The sequence below is a fragment of the Cervus canadensis genome, chromosome 13 (genome assembly GCF_019320065.1).
Source record: "Cervus canadensis isolate Bull #8, Minnesota chromosome 13, ASM1932006v1, whole genome shotgun sequence".
Lineage (NCBI taxonomy): Eukaryota > Metazoa > Chordata > Mammalia > Artiodactyla > Cervidae > Cervus > Cervus canadensis.
This window is the reverse complement of record NC_057398.1, coordinates 62,973,879-62,998,862: the sequence shown is the minus strand read 5'-3', so window position 1 is coordinate 62,998,862 and position 24,984 is coordinate 62,973,879. Positions and strand designations below refer to the sequence as shown.

Here is a 24,984-nt window from a genome sequence, read left to right as displayed (position 1 = left end):
AAAAACTCTACCTCTAAATGAACACATAACTCTCACTCAGATTATTCATTATACACTTCTACTAAATTAAATTGCTTACATAATTACAAAGGGATAGTTTCTCCACTAGACTTTCTTTCCTAATTTACCACTTTTACATATTCCAAAAACTCTAAAAGTTTTTAAAAAAATATTGTATACACTTTTCCCTTTTCAAAGATCTTCAGAAAGGTGCATAAACTTGGTAGAAAGAATTTTTTTTTCTTAAATGGATTTTTAAAAATTGGGTTATAGTTGCTTTACAATGTTGTATTAGTTTCTGTGTACAATGATGTACACAGAAATGTACACAGAATGTATCAGCCATACGTATACATATATTCCCCCATTGGACCTTCCTGCTCATTCCCACCCTATCCCATCCATCTAGGTCATCACAGCACTGAGCTAAATTCCCTGTGCTATGCAGTAGGTTCCCATTAACTATTGGCTTCACATAAGGCAGTGCTCACGTGTCAATCCCAGGCTCCCAATTCATCCCACCTCCCCTACCCAACAAGGTCCAAACACATCTCTATTCCTGCCCTACAAATAAGGTTTGTCTGTACAATTTTTCTAGATTCTATTTGGAACTCACCATTTTTAACAGACGCCTGTATTAAAAGTTTAGTAACACCTCCTTAGTGTTTACTAAGATTATTAGTCTCTTAGCAGTATTTTGTATTTAATAATGCAATTATATTTAAATACTTATTATAAAATAAATGAAAAGTAATTTTAAAATATTAGCATTGTTATAGCAATCCTGCTTTAAGGAATATGTCTATATATAGTTTTCTTGATTTTTCCCAATAAGCACAACTAAAAAAAAATATATTAGATATAAAACAAAATTAAGGAGACTTTGAAAGTTGTACGGAAGAAGATGAACTGGCTAGGGACATCAGTACCCAAGCACTGACAGTTGATGAGTTTCTAGATTTGCTTTTTGCCTCATATATCCCAGACTTGGAGTGAAAAAGTCAGTAAACCAGAAATGCCAAAAAAAAAAAAGATTTTGGCATTTGATCCATAGACCAAAAACAAAACAAAACAAACTAACAAACAAAACTCAATAAGAGACTGCTCTCTAGCATCGTTTGGACTGCAAGATTAGACCAGTCAATCGTAAAGGAAATCAACCCTGAATATGCATTGGAAGGACTGCTGCTGAAGCTGAGGCTCCAATACTTTGGCCACCTGATGCAGAGATTTGAGTCTTTGGAAAAGACCCCGATGCTGGGAAAGATTGAAATCAAAAGGAGAAGGGGGTGGCAGAGGATGAGATGGTTAGATAGCATCACTAACTCAATGAACCTGAATTTGAGCAAACTCCTGGAGATGGTGGAGGACAGAGGAGCCTGGAGTGTTGCAGTCCATGGGGTGGAGAAGAGTCAGATATGACTTAGTAACTGAACAGCAACAACTGTAGTTATTCAACCAGGAAAGAAGTTGACCAACATGATAGAAAAAAATTAGATGGTAATGTCTTTACCCCAGCCAAATACTTAGAGACTATGAGTCTCTCTTCACTATCCTGTGCCAACAAGTACCAATGGGTCCCTTGCCAGGCTGCAATAAAGGAGCCACCCCCCAGAGCAAGATGTGCCAGGGAAATCCAGGTGAGTGGAAGACTGAACTTTTCATCCCTGCTGGGTGATGAGTGATAGTTGCTCAGTCATGCCTCACTCTTTGCAACCCCATGGACTGTAGCCTGCCAGGCTCCTCTGTTCATGGATTTCTCCAGGCAAGATTACTGGAGTGGGTTGCCATTTCCTTCTCCAGGCGATCCTCCTGACCCAGGGATCCTGCATTGCAGGAGAGTCTTTACCATCTAAGCCACCAGGGAAGCCTACTATTAAGAGACATTTCTAAGTATAAAGACAGATCAACTTAAAAAGTATCAGCAGATACATGCTGGGTGATAGCAAGACCCTTTTCTCACAGTGTCGGTGCGGTCTACATGTGGAGCACACACATTAACCCCACCAAGGATTACTCAGAATTGTCTTCCTCTCTCCACTGGTATGGTGCCAGCAGTAGTGTCAAAGATAAGAAGACTTTTTCCACAACTCAACAGAAATGAATCAAGCCCCCCCCTCCCCACCCACTGCGGTATTAGTAGAAGCCAGGTGGGGTACTGTAGAGCTACTAGTATCTTTATGACTAATACTGCTGCTGCTGCTAAGTCGCTTCAGTTGTGTCCGACTCTGTGCGACCCCAGAGACGGCAGCCCACCAGGCTCTAATACTAGTGCTTCTCAAAGCTGGCCTTGGGTAGCAGAAGTCTAGTTCAGAGCTGGAACTCTGACCCCGCATCTCCTCTAGGAGCCACTCACACCCTGGGGTGTCAAAGAGGCTGAATGGGGAAACTGAATGTCTATTTGCATAGGACACAATGTAGCAATGACCCCCCTCTTTCACTATAAGTCTTATCAGGGGACTTCAACTATAAGAGATGATTTAAATAAGACCCAGAGTCTTATAACAGAACACAATACATAAGATACCTAGGTTTTCAGTAAAAATGGATTGTCATACCAAAAACCAGGAAAATTTCAAATGGAATAAAAAAATATGAACAGATGAAATCCCTGAGTTGTCAGAAACACTAGAACTATTTGAGAACTGTTTGAAAATGCCCATAATAAAATTGTGTGATTGCACAATTTAAAGAGCAGAGGAAAAAAAAAAAAAAGAAACCATCAGCAAACAACAGAAAATATCCACTTGTTTCAACTTAAAAATAAATAAATAAAAGCTGCAGCAGGATTTATTCAAGACACAGTGGTGAGGGAAGCTGATCATTTTCATTTCTCTCCAGAGAGGGTACACCTTGAAGAGTGATAGCGTGGAAATCTTTTAAACTCTAAGTTAAATTCAGTAAACTTAGCAAGTTCATTTCAGTCACTCGGTCATGTCCAACTCTTTGCGATCCCTGGGACTGCAGCACATCAAGGCCTCCCTGTCCATCGCCAACTCTCGGAGCTTGCTCAAACTCAGGTCCATCGAGTTGGTGATATCGACTTACAAAGTAATTACTTAGCCAAGTAATGCTCAAAATCCTTCAAGCTAGGCTTCAACAGTATGTGAACTGAGAAATTCCAAACATTCAAGCTGAATTTAGAACAGGCAGAGGGACAAGAGATCAAATAGCCAACATCTGTTGGATCACAGAAAAAGCAAGAGAATTCCAGAAAAAAAAAATCTACTTCTGCTTCATTGACTGTGCTAAAACCTTTGATTATAGATCACAATAAACTGGAAAATTCTTAAACAGATGGGAATACCAGACCACCATACCTGCCTCCTGAGAAACCTGCAGGAAGGTCAGGAAGCAACAGTTAGAACTGGACATGGAACAACAGACTGGTTCCAAATTGGGAAAGAAGTACATCAAGGCTGTATATTGTCACCCTGCTTATTTAACTTATATGCAGAGTACATCTTGAGAAATGCCGGGTTGGATGAAATCCAATCTAGAATCAAGATTGCAGGGAGAAATATCAATAACCTCAGATATGAAGATGATACCACCGTTAGGCAGAAAGTGAAGAGGAATTAAAGAGTCTCTTTTTGAAGGTGAAAGAGGAGAGTGAAAAAGCTGGCTTAAAACTCAGCATTCAAAAAATGAAGATCATGGCATCCGGTCCCATCACTTCATGGCAAGTAGATGGGAAAACAGTGGAAACAAAGACTGACTTTATCTTCCTGGGCTTCAAAATCACTGTGGACGGTGGTTGCAGCCATGAAATTAAAAGACACTTGCTCCTTCAAAGAAAAACTATGATAAACCTAGACAGTGTATTAAAAAACAGAGACATTACTTTGCCTACAAAGGTTTGCCTAGTCAAAGTTACGGTTTTCCAGTAGTCATGTACAGCTGTTAGATCTGGACAATAAAAAAGGCTGAGCACCGAAGAATCGATGCCTTCGAATTGTGGTGCTGGATAAGACTCTTGGGAGTCCTTTGGACTGCAAGGAGATCAAACCAGTCAATCAGTCCTAAAGGAAATCAACCCTGAATATTCATTGGAAGGATTGATGCTGACGGTGAAGCTCTGATACTTTTGCCACCTGATGTGACGAGCTGACTTGTTGGAAAAGACCCCGATTCTGGATAAGAATGAAGCTAGGAGAAGGGGATGACAGAGGACGAGATCCTTGGATGGCATCACCGACTCAATGGATGTGAGTCTCGAGCAAACTCTGGGAAACAGTGAAGGGCAGAGGACTTCACTATTTATAGAGAGGCCTGGCCTGCTGCAGTCCATGGGGTGGCAAAGTGTCAGACAGGACTGAGCAACAGAAAACAACAAAAGTCATTAAAATCGCTTCCTTCTCCTTACCAGGCCATTACTTTGTGATGGGCTAGTTTTGGTGCCCTCTGGTGGCAGTGTGAAAAACTACAACCTGAGACCAGCCTTCGGTCTGGATACTGGAAGTTTGTGATCTGAGACGGGTAGGGGTATGGGGGTGGGGTGGCGGGGCGGGGGGCGCTCAGAACTGTCTGTGCAATTTGGACTTTTGCTAATGATGTTGTTTCTTAAAAGATGGCCCACTTACTCTTGAAGAAGATTATGTGAAAAGAAGAAAAATATTTTAAAATAATGGAAAATTATCAATGGAAAAATACAAAAGTTGATTTCAGAAACTCAGTAGATCTTAACATTCTTCTATGAGAAATGGGCAGATCAAGCAGGCAGAAAAATCACACAAGAAAATACAGTCAGACTGAATAGGTCTATATCTGTTAAATGAACTGAAACAATCCTTAATGACCTTTGAAGACTGAAAACACAAAGTCCAGATGGATTCATTGGTGAATTATGTTAAACATTTGAGGAAGAAATCATATCAGTTCTCCACAATACCTATATTTCTGAGAACAGAAACAGAAGAAATGCTTCCTAGTTTATTCTAAGATGCCAATATTACAATAAACTGTGGAAAATTCTGAAGGAGATGGGAATACCAGACCACCTGACCTGCCTCTTGAGAAACCTGTATGCAGGTCAGGAAACAACAGTTAGAACTGGACATGGAACAACAGACTGGTTCCAAATAGGAAAAGGAGTACATCAAGGCTGTATATTGTCACCCTGCTTATTTAACTTATATGCAGAGTACATCATGAGAAACGCTGGGCTGGAAGAAGCACAAGCTGGAATCAAGATTGCCGGGAGAAATATCAATAATCTCAGATATGCAGATGACACCACCCTTATGGCAGAAAGTGAAGAGGTACTAAAAAGTCTCTTGATGAAAGTGAAAGAGGAAAGTGAAAAAGTTGGCATAAAGCTCAGCATTTAGAAAACTAAGATCATGGCATCTGGTGGTTCCATCACCTCATGGGAAATAGATTGGGGAAACAGTGGAAACAGTGTCAGACTTTATTTTTGGGGGCTCCAAAATCACTGCAGATGGTGATTGCAGCCAGGAAATTAAAAGACGCTTACTCCTTGGAAGGAAAGTTATGATCAACCTAGATAGCATATTAAAAAGCAGAGACATTACTTTGTCAGCAAAGGTCCATCTAGTCAAGGCTATGGTTTTTCCAGTGGTCATGTATGGATGTGAGAGTTGGACTGTGAAGAAAGCTGAGTGCTGAAAAATTGATGCTTTTGAACTGTGGTGTTGGAGAAGACTCTTGAGAGTCCCTTGGACTGCAAGGAGATGCAATCAGTTCATCCTAAAGGAGATCAGTCCTGGGTGTTCATTGGAAGGACTGATGCTGAAGCTGAAACTCCAGTACTTTGGCCACCTCATACGAAGAGTTGACTCATTGGAAAAGACCCTGATGCTGGGAGGGCTTGAGGGCAGGAGAAGGGGATGGCAGAGGATGAGATGGCTGGATGGCATCACTGACTTGATGGACATGGGTTTGGGTGGACTCTGGGAGTTGGTGATGGACAAGGTGGCTTGGCGTGCTGCGATTCATGGGGTCCCAAAGAGTCGGACACGACTGAGCAACTGAACTGAACTGAACCAACTGAAGATGACCTTCAGTAGGTATGGATATCCAGGCAATGGAATGCTTTTCTGTGCTAAAAGTAAGTGAGCTATCAGATTATGAAAAAATTTGGAGGAAATTTATGGGCATATAATTAAGGGGAAGAATTCAACCTATAAAGTCTGCATCCTATAATTTTCAAAGATAGGGAATTCTGGAAAAGACCAAACTATGGAGACAGTAAAAAGATCTATGTTGTCAGGGGTTGTTGTGGACAGAAATGAATATGCTAATCTCTGAATATTTTCAAGACCGTGAAGATACTATTGTGCTGAATACGTGTCATTATACATTTTTCCAACACATAGAATGTACCCAAAGTGAACCTTGCATTAACTATGGGCTCTGGGTTACTTTGAGTAATTAAAATGTATCAATGTAGGTTAATAAGTTTCAACAGATGTACCACTCTGGTAAGTAATGTTGATAACGGGGGAGGCAATTTGTGTGGGGGCTTAGGGAATATATAGGAAATCTCTGTACCTTTCTACAATTTTACTGTGAACCTAAAACTATCCTAAAATATGACACATTCTTAAGCAAAATCTCAATGGATTGGGTAACAGTAAATGATAGGGAAAGAAAAAAAAGAATTGTGAACTTAAAGATAAAAGACATTGTCTAATCTGAATAGCTATATATACCACCTCCTCCAAAGAAAAATAAATAAATTCAGCCAAAAAAAACCAATAATAAAACACAATGAACAGAGCCTCAGAGCTCAGAGATCCTTGGAGCTTTAACAAAATATCTAACATTTATGTCACTGAAATCCCAGATGGTAGATGGCAGGGCTGAAAAAGAACTCAAAGAAATAGCACCTTTTCAAGTTTGTCAAAAGACATAATCCCCCTGATTCAAGAAGCTGAACAAATCCTAAATAGGGAACTGTGGAAAGATATACACTAAGCCACATCATATCAAACTTCTGAAGGCAAAAGAGAAAAAAAAAAAAAATCTCGAAATCAACAAGAGAATAACACCATCCTGGGGAAATTCAATTTAAATGCAGGAAATTTCGCATCAGAAAAAAATAGAAGCAGATTTTTTTTTTCAAATGTTGGAAGAAAAGAAATATCAACCCAGAATTGAATATCTACTCAAAATCTATGCAATTGTTAGGAATAAAAGAAAAATCAAAGCATTATCAGATTGAGGGAAATGGAAAGATTTTTATCAGCATAAAATGTACTTTAGAAGAGAGTTCTCTAAACAGGAATGAAATAATAAGTGAAGGCACTTTGAAATATTAAGAAGGGGAAAAAAGGAGTGAAAATGGGTAAGCACAAGCACTTTCCTTCCCATTTTTTCCCTTGAAATAGAATTGCTTTATAATGGTGTGTTAGTTTCTGCTACACTTCATCATGCGTCAGCCATATGTATAAATACATCCCCTCCCTCTTGAGCCTTCCTCTCCTCCCCTCATTCCACCCCGTAAGGTCAACACAGGGCTCTGAGCTGGCCTCCCTGTGCTATACAGTAGCTCCTCACTAGCTAGCTATTTCGCACATGCAAGTGTATATACGTCAGTGTTACTCTCTCAATTCGTCCTCCCCTCTCATTCCCCTCCTGTGTCTACAAGTTTGTTCTTTATGTCTGTGTCTCTCTTCCTGCCCTGCAGATAAGGTCATCTGTACCATCTTTCTAGATTCCATATACATGCATTCAGTTCAGTTCAGTCGCTCAGTCGTGTCCCACTTTTGCGACCCCATGGTCTTTGCGACTCCATGGATATATGCATTGAAATATGATATTTGTTTTACTCTTTCTGACTTACTTTACTCTGCATGACAGACTCTAAGTTCATCCACATCACTTCAACTGCCTCAGTTGCCTTCTTTTTTTGTGGCTGATTAATGTACCACTGTATATATGTACCACATCTTCTTTATCCATTTATCTGTTAATGGACATCCAGGCTGCTTACATGCCCTGGGTATTATAAATGGTTGGTGCTGCAGTTGAACACTGGGGTACCCATGTCTTTTTGAGGTACGATTTTCTCGGGTATATGCTGAGTAGGATTGTTGGGTCACATGGTAGTTCTGAGCTTTCCTGGTGGCTCAGTGGTAAAGAATCTGCTTGCCAGTTTAGCAGACCTGAGTTCGATTCCTGGTTTAGGAAGATCCCTTGGAGAAGGAAACGGCGACCCACTTCAGTATTCTTGCCTGGGAAATCCCAGGGACAGAGGAACTTGGTGGGCTACAGTCCACGGGGTTGCAAAGAGTGGACGTGACTTAGCAACTGGGTACATGTGCACGGTAGTTCTGTGTTTCGTTTTCAGGAACTGCCATATTGTTCTCCAAGGTGGGTGTATCAATTTACATTCCCAGCAACAGTTAGGAGGGTTGCCTTTCCTCCACATCCTCCCCAGCATTTATTGTTTGTAGATTTTTTTTTTTTTTTGTGATGGCCATTCTGACCTGTGTGAGGTGATACCTCATTGTAGTTTTGATTTGCATTTCTCTAATAATTAGTGATCTTGAGCATCTTTACACATTTCTTTTTTTTTTTTTTTTTACACATTTCTTTTGGTCATCTGTATGTTTTCTTTGGAGAGATACTTATTTAGATCTTTCACCTATTTTTTGATTGGATTGTTTGCTTTTTTGATATTGAGCCCCATAAGCTGCTTGTATATTTTGGAGATAAATCCTTTGTCTGTTGCTTCATTTGCAAATATTTTCTTCCATTCCGAGGGTTGTCTTTTAATTTTGTTTATGGTTTCCTCTGCTGTGCAAAAGATTTCAAGTTTAATTAGGTCCCGGTTGTTTATTTTTCTTTTATTTTCATTATTTTAAGAAGTGGGGCATGTCAAAGAGCATTTTTCCTATGTTTTCCTTTATAAGGCTTCTAGTGTTTGGCATTTCCCTTAAGCCTGTATTGTTGAGATGAAATTTAAGGAATATTTTTTTTTTGTTTTGTTTTCTCCTTTCAAAATGATGTAAATCTTTTTGTTTCCTTTTTTCTCTATAAAACCCTCATTTTCACCCCACCCACACTCATCTATCATTCTCCTTCATTCTGGGAAATTTTCATTATATACTCCCTAGATTCTATTTCACCTTTTTATTTTCTATTTTCTTTGGTCACATAGAGTGACTCTCCATGATAGGCTTTTAGGTTCATTGGTATTATAGACCTATTGATTTCCTTCCTTTTGAAGTTGATAATGAAGTGATAATATGTGTTTAAGACGTTTTCAGTGGTTGTTCAGTTCGGTTCAGTTCAGTTCAGTCGCTCAGTCATGTCCGATTCTTCGCGACCCCATGAATCACAGCACGCCAGGCCTCCCTGTCCATCACCAACTCCCGGAGTTCACCCACACCCAGCTCCATCGAGTCGGTGATGCCATCCAGCCATCTCATCCTCTGCCGTCCCCTTCTCCTCCTGCCCTCAATCCTTCCCAGCATCAGGATCTTTTCCAATGAGTCAACTCTTTGCATGAGGTGGCCAAAGTATTGGAGTTTCAGCTTCAGCATCAGTGGTTGTTATAGTTCCCCAAATACTGTCTTTCACTGGTGTATCCTTCATTCTGGCCTTTCATTTTTTAGAAAGTCTTTTGTTTTATTTTTTAGCAGTTTTCCCCCTGAATCCTACTCAATATTTCTTCCTCTAGGTGTGCTAGCACTGTAGTTGAATGCAGCTTGTTCATTTACTTTGCCTATTAAGTAAGTTGCACACCTGCTTGGTTCTCACCTGGTTGGTTCTTTCTGTTGTGAATATCTTTCTCCCCAGATATTTTCAGCATTTGGATAGGTTTTCTCAAATGTAATTGTCCTGTACCACTCAGTAGTCCAGCATTCTGTTTTTTAAAGCAAACTTTGAGGAGGAGACATCATTTATTTTTTAAGTATCAGTAGATTATATTTATGAACTTATTTTTTCTATATGCATACTTTTCAGTGCAAGCAGTTCCGATAAAGTGATGAGACATAGTATAAGTCTATTTCTTGTGATTGGGGTATCTTCATTTGTGTTCAGTGATGTTAACCTTTTATCATGGTATCTTAGTTTCCCTCTGGATTTATAGGAATTTATCCTACTCTGGAAACCTTCTTATGCATTAGGTACATATTGATACGCTTCAACTTATTGGTTGTTTGATGTAACAGAATTTTTCCATTATCTTCCCAATTTTGTCCTTGAATTCCTTCATCACTGCTGGGTGAGCCCATCAAAGGATCTCTTTTCTTTCTCCCTATCTGTGTTTCTCACTCTGAGGCTTTTATTCTCTGTACCCTGAGACTGGATTTTGGGCTTTACTGTATGACTTAGGAAAGCATTTGAGCATACACCTCTTTAATCATTCAGTTCCTACAACTCTACCATCCTCTTTTGAGAAATGTGAATTAGTCCCAAGAGTTTTTTCACCTCCTTCTGCCAAATATATATTTACATTTTTTTGTTTCTTGGATCGATGTTTAGTCAGGCCAAAATATGATTAATCTGTAGTCAGCATTTTGCTTCTATTACAATAATTTATATTAATAATTATTATCTTCCTCCCCATTTGATTGATAATCTTCTCCCAATTTCCTTCCTTCCCACCTCTCTCTCTCTACATATATATATTTTTCTATCTCTCCTCTTCTCTTTCAGCATATAATCCCTTTTATGATCCCCATAAACATAAATACAAACACACACTCAAACGCAAAGACATTGTTTATCATCTTTCAAACAAAGAAGCTGTTAATCTATAAAGAAGTTAAGGTCAATACTTTTGGTGTCAAGTTCCCTGGATTCAAGCTATTCTTGGGTATACATCCCTAGAGAAATAAACACCGAAATCCTCTCATTTATCAAAGGAAGATAATAAGAGCATATATATTTTACAGTGCAATAGTTTAAACCTCATGGCTTAGTCACTTTAAACACAAGTCTAATTAAGCATCATTTCTAATTCCCTCTTGAGGTAAATGTTATTTGACAATAAAAAATTCAAGTATATCATTAATATGAAAATTTTACTTCTTACAGATCAAACTTTAAACTTATTGCCTATTAATGAATAAAAGCAATTATATTTTTTTTACTAGTCAAAGTGTGTTTTATATATTTATCTATCCCCTAGCAAGATGGAAATTGATTTTGTACAGTCAGTGTCTTTTCCTTGCCTTTAGGTTGACAACAGATTGAAAATCCTCTTATAACTGATACCAAGACTCCTATTGCACTCATGGACAATGATAGCATCTTTCTCAACATTCAGATATCTGTTTTGACTTTTACTAGGAGTAGATCTTTACCTAGTCCTTAGCGATTCTCAATTTAAAGTACATAGTTAACTCCTAACCTCCCACCATCATTTGAACACTCTAAGAGTTCAACTGAGAAATGCATTCTTCCCGTGAGATTGGTTTTCTAGAAGCTTTAGCCAGGGTATGCGCTCATAAGTCAGAAACTTCATCTTTTTTCTTACTTTAGGTGTTTATTTCATCTTAGCTCACATGATGACATTCACTCCCTTGTTGATTCAGTATGTATTTATTGAGCAACTAGCATGGATCATGGATGTGAGGCTTGAGTAAATAATTATAGAAACAAGGTGTGATCCACATCTATGTTTAGCTTATTGTATAATGGAAGAGGCAGATGTGAACTGAGTAACCACAAAGATAAATATGTTTAGTTCTATGAAAGAAATTTATGCTGTTAATAAAAATACACAGAGCAAGAGGACTTGAATGAGCAGAAGACAGGGTTGGAAGAGCAGATAAGACAGCAATCTTCTCATGCGTTATTGATGTTTTTGAAGGGTGTACATAGTGGGTGATATTACAATTATTTTTCTGTTTTTCTAAAATGTTTATTTTACATTGGAGTATAGTTGATTAGCATTGTGTTAGTTTCAGGTGTAAAGCAAAATGATTCAGTTATACATACACATATGGCTAGTCTTTTTCATGTTCTTTTACCATCTAGGTTATTACAGAATACTGAGCAGAGTACCCTGCACTAGGTCAGTTTTGGTTATTTGTTTTAAATATTACACATTTATTTTATATGAATCCCAGGCATAGAAGACAGGAGAACTGAGTGCCTGTTAGAAAATGTTTCAGTATGTAATCTCTAGATTATGATGATAATATCCAGAGAAAGGTAACATTACAGTTTATATTTCACAAGCTTTCTGTATGTAAAGCAGCATTCTGACAACTCAAGTCTGATTCAAGCTGAAAGGTTATAATTTGGGGAAACAGGTAATTTATACCTTGTAAAATTAAGATTATACATTTTCTGAAAATTTATTTTGTCATCAAACACCATATCCAGCCTCATATGTGGATGTGAAAGACATAAAATTAATAGCAAATTGTACTAAATTATATGTATCTTAAAACCTGTGACCTACTACAACACACATATTTTCCTTTACTATGTGGGAAAAATCATAACACTTAAATAAGTTTTACTTAATGCATTTTAAACATTATAGGAAAAATATTATATTAAACTGAGTTACTACTTTAAAATAATTTTTATCATGGGATATTTTCATGAAAAGATTAGCAATTTGTATTCACTGTCTCTAAAAATTTAGTTAATAAAAAAAAGTCCTTGATCTTGCATTTTTGAAGACAACTTGTAGGTTATTTGAAATGAAGAAGTATATGTAGTTTTCACTTATTGCAAGTTCAGATATTTGATTTGTTACTCACCTTGTCATAATTCATGGTCTATGAATGTTTGATCCAATGTTTAAGGTAGAGTGTGTACCATCATGAAGAAATCTCAATGAAATTCTTAAATGTTTAATAAATTATCAAGCCACAAATTGATTTTTCGTTAGCAGGTAACTATTCTTTTCACACGTAATCTTTCTAAGGAGCATTTATTAATCTGTGTTTGGACCAAGAAAAATAATTTGCAGATTCTTTGAGTGTAGGCAGAGGATGAGACGGTTGGATGGCATCACCAACTCAGTGAACATGAGTTTGGGTAGACTCCAGGAATTAGTGATGGACAGGGAGGCCTGGCGTGCTGTGGTCCTTGGGGTTGCAAAGAGTCAGACACAACTGAGCAATTAAACTGAACTGAACTGAGTGTAGTCTTATTTTAAAACTCTTTTTATTAATCTTACTTATTGTGTACATGTTCAGTTGCTTCAGTCATGGCTGCCAGACCTCTCTGTTCATGGAATATCCCAGGAAAGAATACTAGAGTGGATTGCCATTTCCTCCTCTGGGGTATCTTCCCAACCCAAGGTTTGAAGCTGCTTCTCCTGTGGCTCTTGCATTGGCAGGAGGATTTTTCACCACTGAGCCACCTGGCAAGTCCTAATTTTTTCTCATTAACTTTACTAAAGCACATTACCTTGATTCATATTTATGTTTTTGTTCTTTAGTTGCTAAGTCATGTCCTACTCTTTTACGACTCCATGGACTATAGCCTAGCAGGCTTCACTGTCCATGGGATTTCCCAAGCAAGAATACTGGAATGGGTTGCCTTTTCCTTCTCCAGGAGACCTTCCTGACCCAGGGATCGAACCCGCCCCTCCTGCATTGCCAGGCATATTCTTTACCACTGAGCCACCGAGGGCTGGCTGGGACAAAAATCTGTGACTTTACAAGGGTGCACATGACAAAATTTACTAGAAAGTAAATTCTACTCCTTGCACCATCTCAGTTAATTGTTACAAATTTTTCTTTACAGAGGCAGTATTATCAAACATAGACTTATAAATTAAATGACTTTACATCACTGAGGTTAAGAATTTGCCAAAATGTACATACCTTTGAATTTTGTGAACTAAATTGGTGAAAATTTAGTTGCTTCATGGCTGAAGCAACTTAGCACAATACAAACATTCTGCTCTACATTTGGCAGCTTATTCAAAATACAATAGTCATTGAAACTTTAGCTGACTCTTAAATCTATTCTCCTTTGAAAGACTAATATTAGTTCCTAAAATATTTAAATTTATGTAAGAAATGTAAATTTTGACTCATTATTCAAAATAAATAATTAATTTTGTAATTATAATTTTCAAAGAAAGACATTTGTATTTGTTTGTTGCTCATTTTCACAGAGAATCAAGTAGATATTTTATTTTAGCTCAGTTGTGTTTGTCTCTTATCTACACTGATCAATAATTATGAAATCTGTGTAATTACATGGATGTGATTGAGGAATAATTGTGATGAGATGTAACAGATGTTAAACTATATTTCCAAAATTTAGAAAGAAAGCTTTTGCTTGTTAAATCATTCCCTCTCTCAACTTAGAAAGTCACTCATTAGCACCATGTATGTTTATTTTTTACATCAACATTTTTGCTAACGTCTCTTCAAAAGAATGGTTTAATTTAAAAATGAATAATAAATCCATATATTTATACATATACATACATAAACACATGTGTATATGTATATATATATATACACACACACACATATATGGGCTTCCGCAGTAGCTCAGCTAGTAAAGAATCCACCTGCAATGCAGGAGACCCCGGTTCAATTCCTGGGTTGGGAATATCCCCTGGAGAAGGGATAGACTACTCACTTCAGTATTCTTGGGCTTCTCTGGTGGATCAAATGGTAAAGAATCTGCCTGCAATGTGGGAGACCTGGGTAGGGAAGATCCCCTGCAGGAGGGCATGGCAACCCACTCCAGTATTCTTGCCTGGAGAATCCCCATGGACAAAAGAGCCTGGCGGGCTACAGTCCATGGGATCCCAGAGCTGGACATGACTAAGCACACACCCGTGTATGTATCTACATTGGTGTATTAGCATGTGGTCCCATTATAGTCCTATGAAATGAATTACTTTGGGGGATACCTGTGGTATTTTCCTTAAATTTTGATTCAAATCCCTATTAAACTACTGAAAATAATTTAAATCCATGGCTTCCCTGGTGGCTCAGATGGGAAAGTGTCTGCCTGCAATGCAGGAGACCCAGGTTCTATCCCTGGGTTGGGAAGATCCCCTGGAGAAGGAAATGGCAACCCACTCCAGTACTCTTGCCTGGAAAATCCCACGGACGGAGGAGCCTGGTAGGCTACGGTCCATGGGGTCGCAAAGAGTCAGACACGACTGAGTGACTTCACTTTCTTTTCACTTTCAAGATAAAATTAAATCATTTTCAGTATTTCATAGCCCTAAAAATGTAATGCATTTTAAGAATTAGAAAAATACATTAGTAGCCACAAACCAGACCATTCTTAAAAATTTCTCAGTAACCCCATCCAGATCTTATATACTCAGTAATATAGTCAAGAGGCTACAGCTGTTAATACAATGAATTCTTATTGTTTTACTGGAATGGGTAATGCTTTGTTGCAATCATGATAATTGGTCTTCATTCTACTCTGAGGGCTTCCCAGATGGAGCTAGTGGTAAAGAATCTGCCTACCAATGCGGGAGATTTTAATGACACCATTCAAGTCTTGGGTCAGGAAGATCCCCTGGAGGAGGGCATGGCGGCCCACTCCAGTACTCTTGCCTGGAGAATTCCATCTACAGAGGGGCCTGGCAGGCTACGGTCCATGGGGTCGCAGAGAGTCAGACACGACTAAAGCAACTTGGCTCAGTACAAACATTCTGCTCTACATTTGGCAGCTTATTCAAAATACAATAGTCATTAATGATGCTTCTCAAAAACCCTGCATGCAAACATTTCACATAAGTCATATTTGTGATTATGCCTTTCTTCCAATATTTTTTAATAGATTCATTCTTCTAAATTCCTAGCTTCATATTAAAATACCTCCCAAGCTTTAAAAACCCTGCTACTGTTAAAAAAAAAGAGAAAGTATCAGTGTATTAAGGGGCAGGAGGGTGAAAGAGAATGAATTTTCTATCCTGCCAACTTCTCAGCATTCAGTTGCTTTTAGAAAACTGGCCTCAGAACTACTATTATTCAGGCCATTAGCAACATTTCCCTTGTTCTGGCCAAATGGAAAATAGCATCATTTGTGAGATGTGGAAACTCCTCTGAAAGAACTTTAAAAAAGCCAGTTTTATATATAACGATTACACATAATAGAATTATGGGAGACCAGTTATTGATTATTAGCGGCCTTTCTTAAGATCAGTATGATTTTACAGATGCAATTAGAAGGTCATTGCTGCTAAAGATTGGCAAGTTCATTTATAATTCTTAGGCTAGATTTGTCCACACATTAGTGCTTGGGTAATATATTTTGTTTCAATATTCTGTTGTGTCTGCAAGTTTTAATGAATATTGACAGAATTAAAATTTCAAGCCAACAAATGTACTATCATGAAAAGTAATGTAATAATAGGTTTTAGGACTTCAGAAAACAACTTTATTTAGTGTAAATTAGCAGTTAAAGATAAACCGTTTCAGCAAATGTATAAACTCATTTCATCAATATTTTTACTTTGTCTTTCCTTTGGTAGTGAGTACAAAATATCTAATATCAACCGTGGCAGATTCTGTATTATTCAGGAACCAAGTATACATGTGTAATTTTAAAGAAAGCACGATTTTTTTTTCATTTATTTTTATTAGTTGGAGACTAATTACTTTACAATATTGTAGTGATTTTTGCCATACATTGACATGAATCAGCCATGGATTTACATGTGTTCCCCATCCCGATCCCTCCTCCCACCTCCCTCTCCATCCCATCCCTCTGGGTCTTCCCAGTGCACCAGCCCTGAGCATTTGTCTCATGCATCCAACCTGGGCTGGTGATCTGTTTCACCCTTGATAATATACATGTTTTGATGCTGTTCTCTTGAAACATTCCACCCTTGCCTTCTCCCACAGAGTCCAAAAGTCTGTTCTGTACATCTGTGTCTCTTTTTCTGTTTTGTATATAGGGTTATCGTTACCGTCTTTAAAGAAAGCATGATTGTTAATGGTAAGTCAAGTGTAAGTGCAAGTCAAGTGTACTGAGTACATTTATGTATTCACACAGAATGTAAATACAAATAAGAAAGGTCAATGGCAATGTGGCAGTGATGTAACCATTATTTAAATGAATTTGTTGATGTCATTCAGGTTTTCTAATCTTTTTTATGAGAGGGGTAGGGATAAAATTATAATAAATATGGTTGTAGAAAAGTAAACATTATAGGGACACACATAGTAAATGATGCTTGCAAGTCGGAATTTTTAGCAGCAAACATGCAACTCTAATCAACTAATGGAGGCACCTTAGAGCCAAAGAAAACAATTTCAAAGTAATGTTCTGGCTGAACTGGTTAGAATCCATTTGTGTGTTCTACAAAATAGTGGTGCTTAGAGAGGGGCTGAGTTACACTAAACGATGATTGTGCTGGTGTCACTTAAAGACTTCCAAAAGTTATATGAGATGACATTTATGTTCTATGAAGGCTTCAGGTAGAATACAGCACTTAGTTAGATATAACAATGCTCTTATTTAATATAAACATAATGCATCTGGATAGAATCCTGAGATGCCTTTAGGTAAAATGCTTTTATTATGATAATGTTATCAGACAGGATGTTTTCAATTCAGCACTCTATTACTTTGTTTTTCCAAAATTTAATTAATGCATGGTCTTGTTCCAACTGAAGTGAATTTATTCTTCAGGAAAGAAAAAACAAACAAACAAAAGAAAAAACACAAAAACTGTGCCCATAAATTTCTAATTCATGTACAATCATTAGTTCCTTCTTGTCTTCTCAAGTTACGCCAAATTTAAAATACTTGATTTCAGCCATGGTATTGCTAGAAAGCAAGCAAACAAATGACCAGCTCTGTAACAATCTTGGTAGCTTACATGAGAAGCTCTCTTTTCTCTTCATGTTCCTGTTCATCCTAAGAAGGTGCAGGTCCAGTGGTTGAAGGATAGGTGTTTAAATCACCTTTCTTGATCAGGGTTCCAAGCTGATTGTCCAGGCTAACCTACAGCTCACACTTTTTTGATCACAGCAAGCTACATGGCCACACTGACTTTGAAGAACACCAATAAGTGCAGTCATACTTGTGCTCAGGTGAAAGAGACACATTATTTGAATTCATATCTGTGTCTACTGCTCACAGTATGGTACTTAATTGTCCAGAGATTATTTCCTTTACGTGAAGTGCTCTTATCACCACTTCTGAAGATGAGTTCAATATGTTCTAAGTAGGTTTTCACCAAAAATTTATAGAGAGCATAGCAGTGATCATATATCATTACAATAAAAGCAAAATGTGAATAGCAATGAGAGATCTCAGATTTCACACCAATATTTGTGTTTTCTATGCAAATAATAGAAAGTATAATATTTCATTCTTTATATGAAAAATATTAAAAAAAAACTAGGAGAAGTTAAATAAAGCTTTGAAAATTAAAACAATTTACTGCAGTTACTAGCAATCCTGTTTTTTTTTTAATGCATTTATTTATTCATTTAGTTAGTTGAGTGGTTAATTAGTTTAGTTTTAGTATTTGGTGACACTCCCAAAGGGTTTGTCCTTTACTCTTGGTGTTGTATGACAGAGAGAATAAATGAACCTGCTGGTATGGCAAAGTGTTTTGTTCCACTGAAATGCTGGAAGGTGAACTGAGACCATAAACTTGATCGGTGTTAACAGACTGAGGTAATAAAAAGCATCCAATAAGATGAAGAAAGCTGCCTGGAAGATTGTCCATAGTCTTTGACTCTTAATAGCCATGTGAGGTGTGCATATCTAAGGGAAGGCAAAACATATTCGAAATGAGTTAGATTAGTAACATTTATATCAAGGAATTGGGTCGAGGGGTTATGCTCATTAAGTTATTGTCCCACTTGTGTTTTTGCACATTGTGAAGGTTTTGCAATTTATTCATTCATGTTGTACTTCACTTAGTAATACTTTGGAACCCTTGAGGTCAGAGGTTTTCTTCTATTCAGCTATATTACTAGCAAGATTTCTGGTAGCTACGACAATAAGTAGCAAACAATTAGTAAATTTTCTTGTTAAATTAATGTCGTAAACTGAGTTCAGAAAATCACTTAAATTTAAGAAGAACAAGCTAAAGAAAGTTGCAAATATTTCAAGTCAGAATAGATCATGGGTTGGTACTGATCATGGGTTGGTGGCATACATTTACTAATTGTCAAAAAAATAATGGAGGCTGGGATTGCACTCTTCCACTATGCATTTACCTACAGTCATCTAGCAAGAAATAGCAATTTAGAAAGAGTTTGTACAGGTTATAAAAAAAATTCACCATCAAAAAATTGTCTTGGTTATTTAAAGTCCAATTACTTCACTTAGCAATTTGTATCTTAACTTATGAGTATTTGTCAATGCATATGAGTTTATAAATCTGTTTAAACCATTGAAAAAGATATACCGCAACTTTAGGTTCAAGCTGTGTTACTCTCCCTTGATAAAATTATAAAATCTTTTCAGCAAATAAAAAAGTAACTTTTGGGGAGTAAAGTTTTGAAATTAATGAGCAACTATTATTTAGATCATGGTTTAATAAATAACTTTTAGAAGCACTGTTTTATTGTATACTTTATGTCACAAGACACTAAAACCTTAATATTTTGAATATATATTTCCATTTGTATACTCTACATGTATATCAAACACACACATGCACAAATAAATTCAGGTAAATCTCTTACAAAATGAAAACAAGTAGGAAATTACTGTTATCAATCAGGTTTGGGAAGATAATAACAACATTCGTACTCTTTTCTGAGGAAACACGAAGTAATAAATCCAGTAATAAATTCCTGAAATTTACTGAAAAGGGGTTTTAAAATTTACTCAAAGTAAATTTGACTTAAAGCAACACACCAAATGATCTTATCAGTAGTTTTCTTCAAAACATGATCCCAGGAATAGCAGTATTAGCATTGCTAGTTGAAAATGCAAACTCTTGACCCCATCTGAGGCCTAGTGAATCAGAAACTCTGGGATGGAGTCTCCAGGTGATTCTAATAGGTCTTGATGTTTGAGAACCATTGGTATGATCATACTGTTTAAAGTTGTTGGGAATCTGCTGATTTACAGAGGTGCTAGCAGGTGTGTCTCAATGAAGGCACCATTTTCAGGCTGGTCTTACCTAGATTCCTTAGTGAACCTTTTCTTGTAATTAGTTTCCAAAAGACTGGATGGATTATTTGGCTGCCAAATGTATGTCGCAGGAACAAATGGTTCATGGTTAGAGACTCCATCAGGGACATGGTTCTTGGTCCTGGAAGTATTTACCGTTCTTCATTATTCTGTGTAAATCTTTTCTGTGCCTCCCCACAACTAGTCTCTTGTATTTTCCCTTTAAAGATTGGCGAAGTATCAAATAGCACCTCCCTGGAGTTGCCCTCTCTGGTCACTTATGATAAAATAGGGCCATCTTGCCTATGGGCCATCACAATAGGCTGCCTGTGATACCTTCTAGCACTTGCCACAATCTGAATGTGTTTAAAATATAACATCTTTGATCTTAAAACTATCTCTAGAATGTAACTCCATTTAGAGTCTGGTTCACAGATGTATCTTTATCATGCACTTTTTTTGGCAGGGCATTAAGGTATTTTTTGTAGGCAAAAATGTAGATAAATATGGCACATATTTATACAATATTTAATCAGCATTTTATTTGCTAAGTAGTAACAGGGTCAAATTACACAACTAGATGAGTTTAAATCTAGTAGAAGGAAATCTCTGTGGAAGCTACTTCAGGTTTACCAGATCATTCCTGAAGAGGGAGAAAAATCTGTATAGTTGATATCAGGTAATCTAGTTCAGCATAGTCATTTTCTAAAATATTATTAAGTTGGCTTTAACTCAATATAAATGTATACATTTTTATATAATTCTTTTATATTCATATTCACTATTTTTCTGATTTGAACAAATCCAGCTTAAAAGTCATTTTGCATCTTGAGTAATTGCTGGTTAAGTTGAATTGGGGTTTCAAAATATACTGTAAGCAACAATTATTACAAGAACTAGTTTCTTTTTTGATCATATTTTTAAAAATTCTTCTACAGCTCCTTAATATTCTTGAAGTCTTACAAGTTTCCAATCTAAACTGAATAGAAAGAGAATCATTAATGATAAAAGCAAATTTAATCTTTTTTCAACTTCCTTTGGAAAATAATAAAATATTGCTTTAGTTTCCTTCTTAAAAATAATTCTACATTAATATCCTATGCATAATGAAATCATTTTTATAAGTACATAATTCCTTAGGAAAAAAATCAGTAGAAGCTGTTTACTTTAAGTGGTTTATTTTTCCTCTACACGACTTGGTTTCAGAATAGTCACTCTCAGCTACATAAATTATAAATATTGCTTCTCCTGACCATAGCACATGCAGTATTGTTACAAGCAAAAATCATTGTAATGTAGTGACTCCAGCAAAACCACCAAGTGAACTTTTCAAATGAAAACATTCAGATAGATTATGTATTTATGAATAAAAATAAATTTGCTTTTCAGGGAGTTTGGCCGCTGGAAAGTAAATAACCTTGCAGTTGAGAGAAGAAATTTCCTTGGCTCCCCTCTGCCTCTTGCCCCTGAATTCTTCCGCAACATAAGACTTTTGGGACGTCGACCTACCCTTCAGCAAATCACAGAAAATCTTATCAAGAAATATGGGACACATTTCTTGCTCTCTGCTACTCTGGGAGGTACGACTCTTTGAAATATTTGTGCCTGTGTGTGCTTGTGCATAAAACTGTATAAGTCAAGGAAAAGTGTTGGTTCATCCGAATTGCTGCAGTTTGAATAATCTTAGATTTCATTCATTAACTTAATCAACACATTTATTGAATTACTGCTAAGTATCTTGTATGGTGTTCACAAGGGTGAGGTAGAGGATTGTCACTTAGTTTCTGCCTGAAGGTAATTTACAAGCTAATAACATAGACTAAATATAGGCATAGCTATGATACTCTATAATGTAAGGTGATGTGCCAAATTTTGTTTAAATTTGAATAATAAGCAATCTAGTCACAGATGGGACTCTGTTTACAGAGAGCAGGAAAGGTCCTGAAGTAAAAAATTAAAATTCCAAAATTACATTTTTAGAGCTATTTTAACATTTCTGATGGTGGTCGAAATATGATATGAAGAGAGTATCATATGATATATGATATGAAGAAAGTATTTCATTGAAATAAATATCAATGAAGATGCATAATATGAAAGTAGAGATTAATAATGTTACTTCTTCCTCCATGTAATTAAATATCATTACATGTGTTTTATCATGGTGATATATAATTCAGTAGTTTGAGTACATGTAAATGATTTGGGGGGAGATAATAGGAAGAAAATGACACTTTTCTAAAATTTAAAAGTATACCAGAATTCCATATATTTAATGATGGGACTTAAATAATGTCCAAATATTTCATTTAAGATTGATGTTTCTTTTTCCTGTAAAGAGGACCATTGGACAAAATTGGGTAGGAATCACCATGGAAACTGATTCCCTGCCCCCTTGTCAATTTCTCAGGAAGTGTATGGAAGACAGACAGACTGATTCACACTAATGGTGAGGTGGTGTGAAAGACCACCTGCTCTTTATTTTTCCTGTCTTAGAGCATGTATATATTTTCCCCATTTCCTGCCAGTCCAGACTCACCAAGTCACATCAGTTAATTTTTCCAGAATATATCCTATATCAAATTCTTTTCTGACTCCCACCCCAGTGTCCCTATACAAGTGACCACCATGTTTCTTCTAGATTACTCCTAAGGTTCGTCCTTTGCACACATCTTTTTAAAACTTGAGTTATTTTAACTCAACCTACAATTAACCACTTGATATAAAATCCAAATGCCTTTCTGTAGTTTCTTAAGGCACCATGTGAATGATATGCCATTGGCTTTCATCTGAAACCTCATCTGACCACTCTCCTTATTGTGCTTGATTTTTCAGCCACAAGGAAACTTCACATTTTTCTGCACAAATGTTACTCTCAGAGGGGAGTAGCATTACTGATGTTCCCACCAGCAATAGTGCCTATAGACCACCAAGAATCTCTACTATTTCATGATCTCATTTTACATTCTCATAGTATTTATTATTATGTAAAAAATATTTATATGTTTCCTGGTTTATCATCTGTCATTCCTGCACATTAAAGATAGGAATCCTGCCTGTATTTGTTACCAATTTACCCCCCACAGTTATTGTGTATGGAAAATACCAATGTCTGAACAAAGCACTTAGCCATCAAGCCATCAGTCACTGCAGCCACCCCAGTTGTGGACCCTGATGGGATTCCTGAGAAAAAGGAGGATACTGGCCCTAGATAGTTAAAGTGCATATCAGAGGAATGATTTCAATTAGCACAGACTCTTGCATCTTCCCAAACATAGAAAAGTGCTAAATTCATTAACCTGAATTTCTTTGTTTTTTTCAATTTTTTAAACTTTTCTTTAATTAATAGCAATTTTTTGATGTTCCACTATCTGGTTTTTGTTGCAAAACTCCTATGTATCCTGACTCCTCCCTTCTCTTTTCAGAGCAGTCCCTCAGAGTGACCTCAGAGACTATCTTCTGGGTTTAGGTCCTTAATTTTGTCCACCAAATAAAACTTAATTTTCAACTTCTGCATTGTGCAGTTTTTTCAATCAACATTAAAGTAGTGCTGGGCACACAATAAGTTCTCTTTAAATATTTGTTAATTTTTTAAATGAATAAGTGAAACTACACTTTGCTAGGAAGCTGAGACTGCCCAGTCCACTAGATAAATGTCAAAATGGTGAAATATATGAAAGAGGATAATTGAGGTCTAATTCAGGAAGAGGGCTGAATGAAAGAGGGGAATCCATGGAGCCAGAATGGGTCAGATAAACCAATAGATTCAGAATTGGAGAGAATCAGGATGAGAGGGAGAGCAGGTGAACCAGGCATGAGGAGGGTGAAAAAGGAGAGACCCCTGGACACACTAAAGAAGCAAGTCTGCCATGGAAGCCTGAGGAATTAAATGTAGAAGAGAGAGGTAGTCCAGGCAGACAGAAAAGTTTAGCTGTAATGCGCATTCTCTCTCCATTGCCTTCCTCCATAAATAAATAATACTAAAATAATGAGATAAAGAGATCAGACTAGCCTGGTGTTGAATCCTGACTCCTTTTTTATTTTAAACCAATTGTGAGACCTTAAAAACAAGTAATTTCACTGCTTTTTAGTTTTTTTTTTTTAAGGAAAAATGGGAGAGAGTAACACCTGTGTGACAGGGTCATGGGAAGATTAGTGTTAAGTGCTATAAACAAACCATGCATTTATGTAATTGCTGTTATTACAGCAGTGTTGATGGCAAAACAGTGACACAAAATATCCCCATAATTGTGAAAACTGATTCTTTGAAAGTTATGTCTATTTGGCTTTGGAATGACAATGGTTATTAATACAATAAAATCTGAAGTGAAAGTCAAAATTCAATTATTTCTATAACACCTCCTTTTGAAAAGTTCAGTGTTGCAACATATACCATACTAGGTTTCATTACATCAACAATACAGAGTTCCCAGAAGAATTTCAGAACATAAAATATATTCTTCAAATAAGAAAGGAAGGGAGTGACAAGGGGGGAGACAGAAGAGATCAAAAGTAGAGATAATTCTCAGGGATATTTCTGTTCCTTAGCAGCAAAACTACAGTGACTTTTTGATTTATTTCATCGCTTTGGCATTATGGGTGTCACATTGTTACCGTAAGATAGTTTTTGTTTTATATGTTTTTGTCTTGTTTTTATAAACATGGTTGATGAAAACCTTTGTGGTAAATTACTTTTTAAGGTTGATTATTTGATAATGACAACCTACTTTCTCAAAATTGATTTACTTCAATTACTTAAAAGTTTTATTCAAGCATTGTCTTTCATGGTGGGTTGGGGGAAAGAATAGAATCATCATGCTCATTTGCCTTCTAATCTCTGACTGTTCTTTGGATTTAGTATTCCTGGTATTTTCTGTTGAAATTATTTTTTCATCTTTAAGTGTTACTTATATTTTCCTTCAGAAATCTGTTGGGTGATGTTAATAATTTATCTAAAATGCATGAAATTAG

The 24,984-nt window shown here is 36.7% G+C and overlaps 1 protein-coding gene across 3 annotated transcripts in view; it reads left to right on the top strand.

The window, feature by feature from the left end:
• The window catches only part of BRINP3 (BMP/retinoic acid inducible neural specific 3), a 458,104-nt gene that overhangs the window by 211,364 nt on the left and 221,756 nt on the right, over positions 1-24,984 (top strand). For all 3 annotated transcript variants that reach the window (XM_043486014.1, XM_043486016.1, XM_043486015.1), the window contains exon 3: positions 21,403-21,593. In XM_043486014.1, the coding sequence (XP_043341949.1) occupies positions 21,403-21,593 (191 nt within the window). The remainder of the gene's footprint in view (positions 1-21,402; positions 21,594-24,984) is intronic.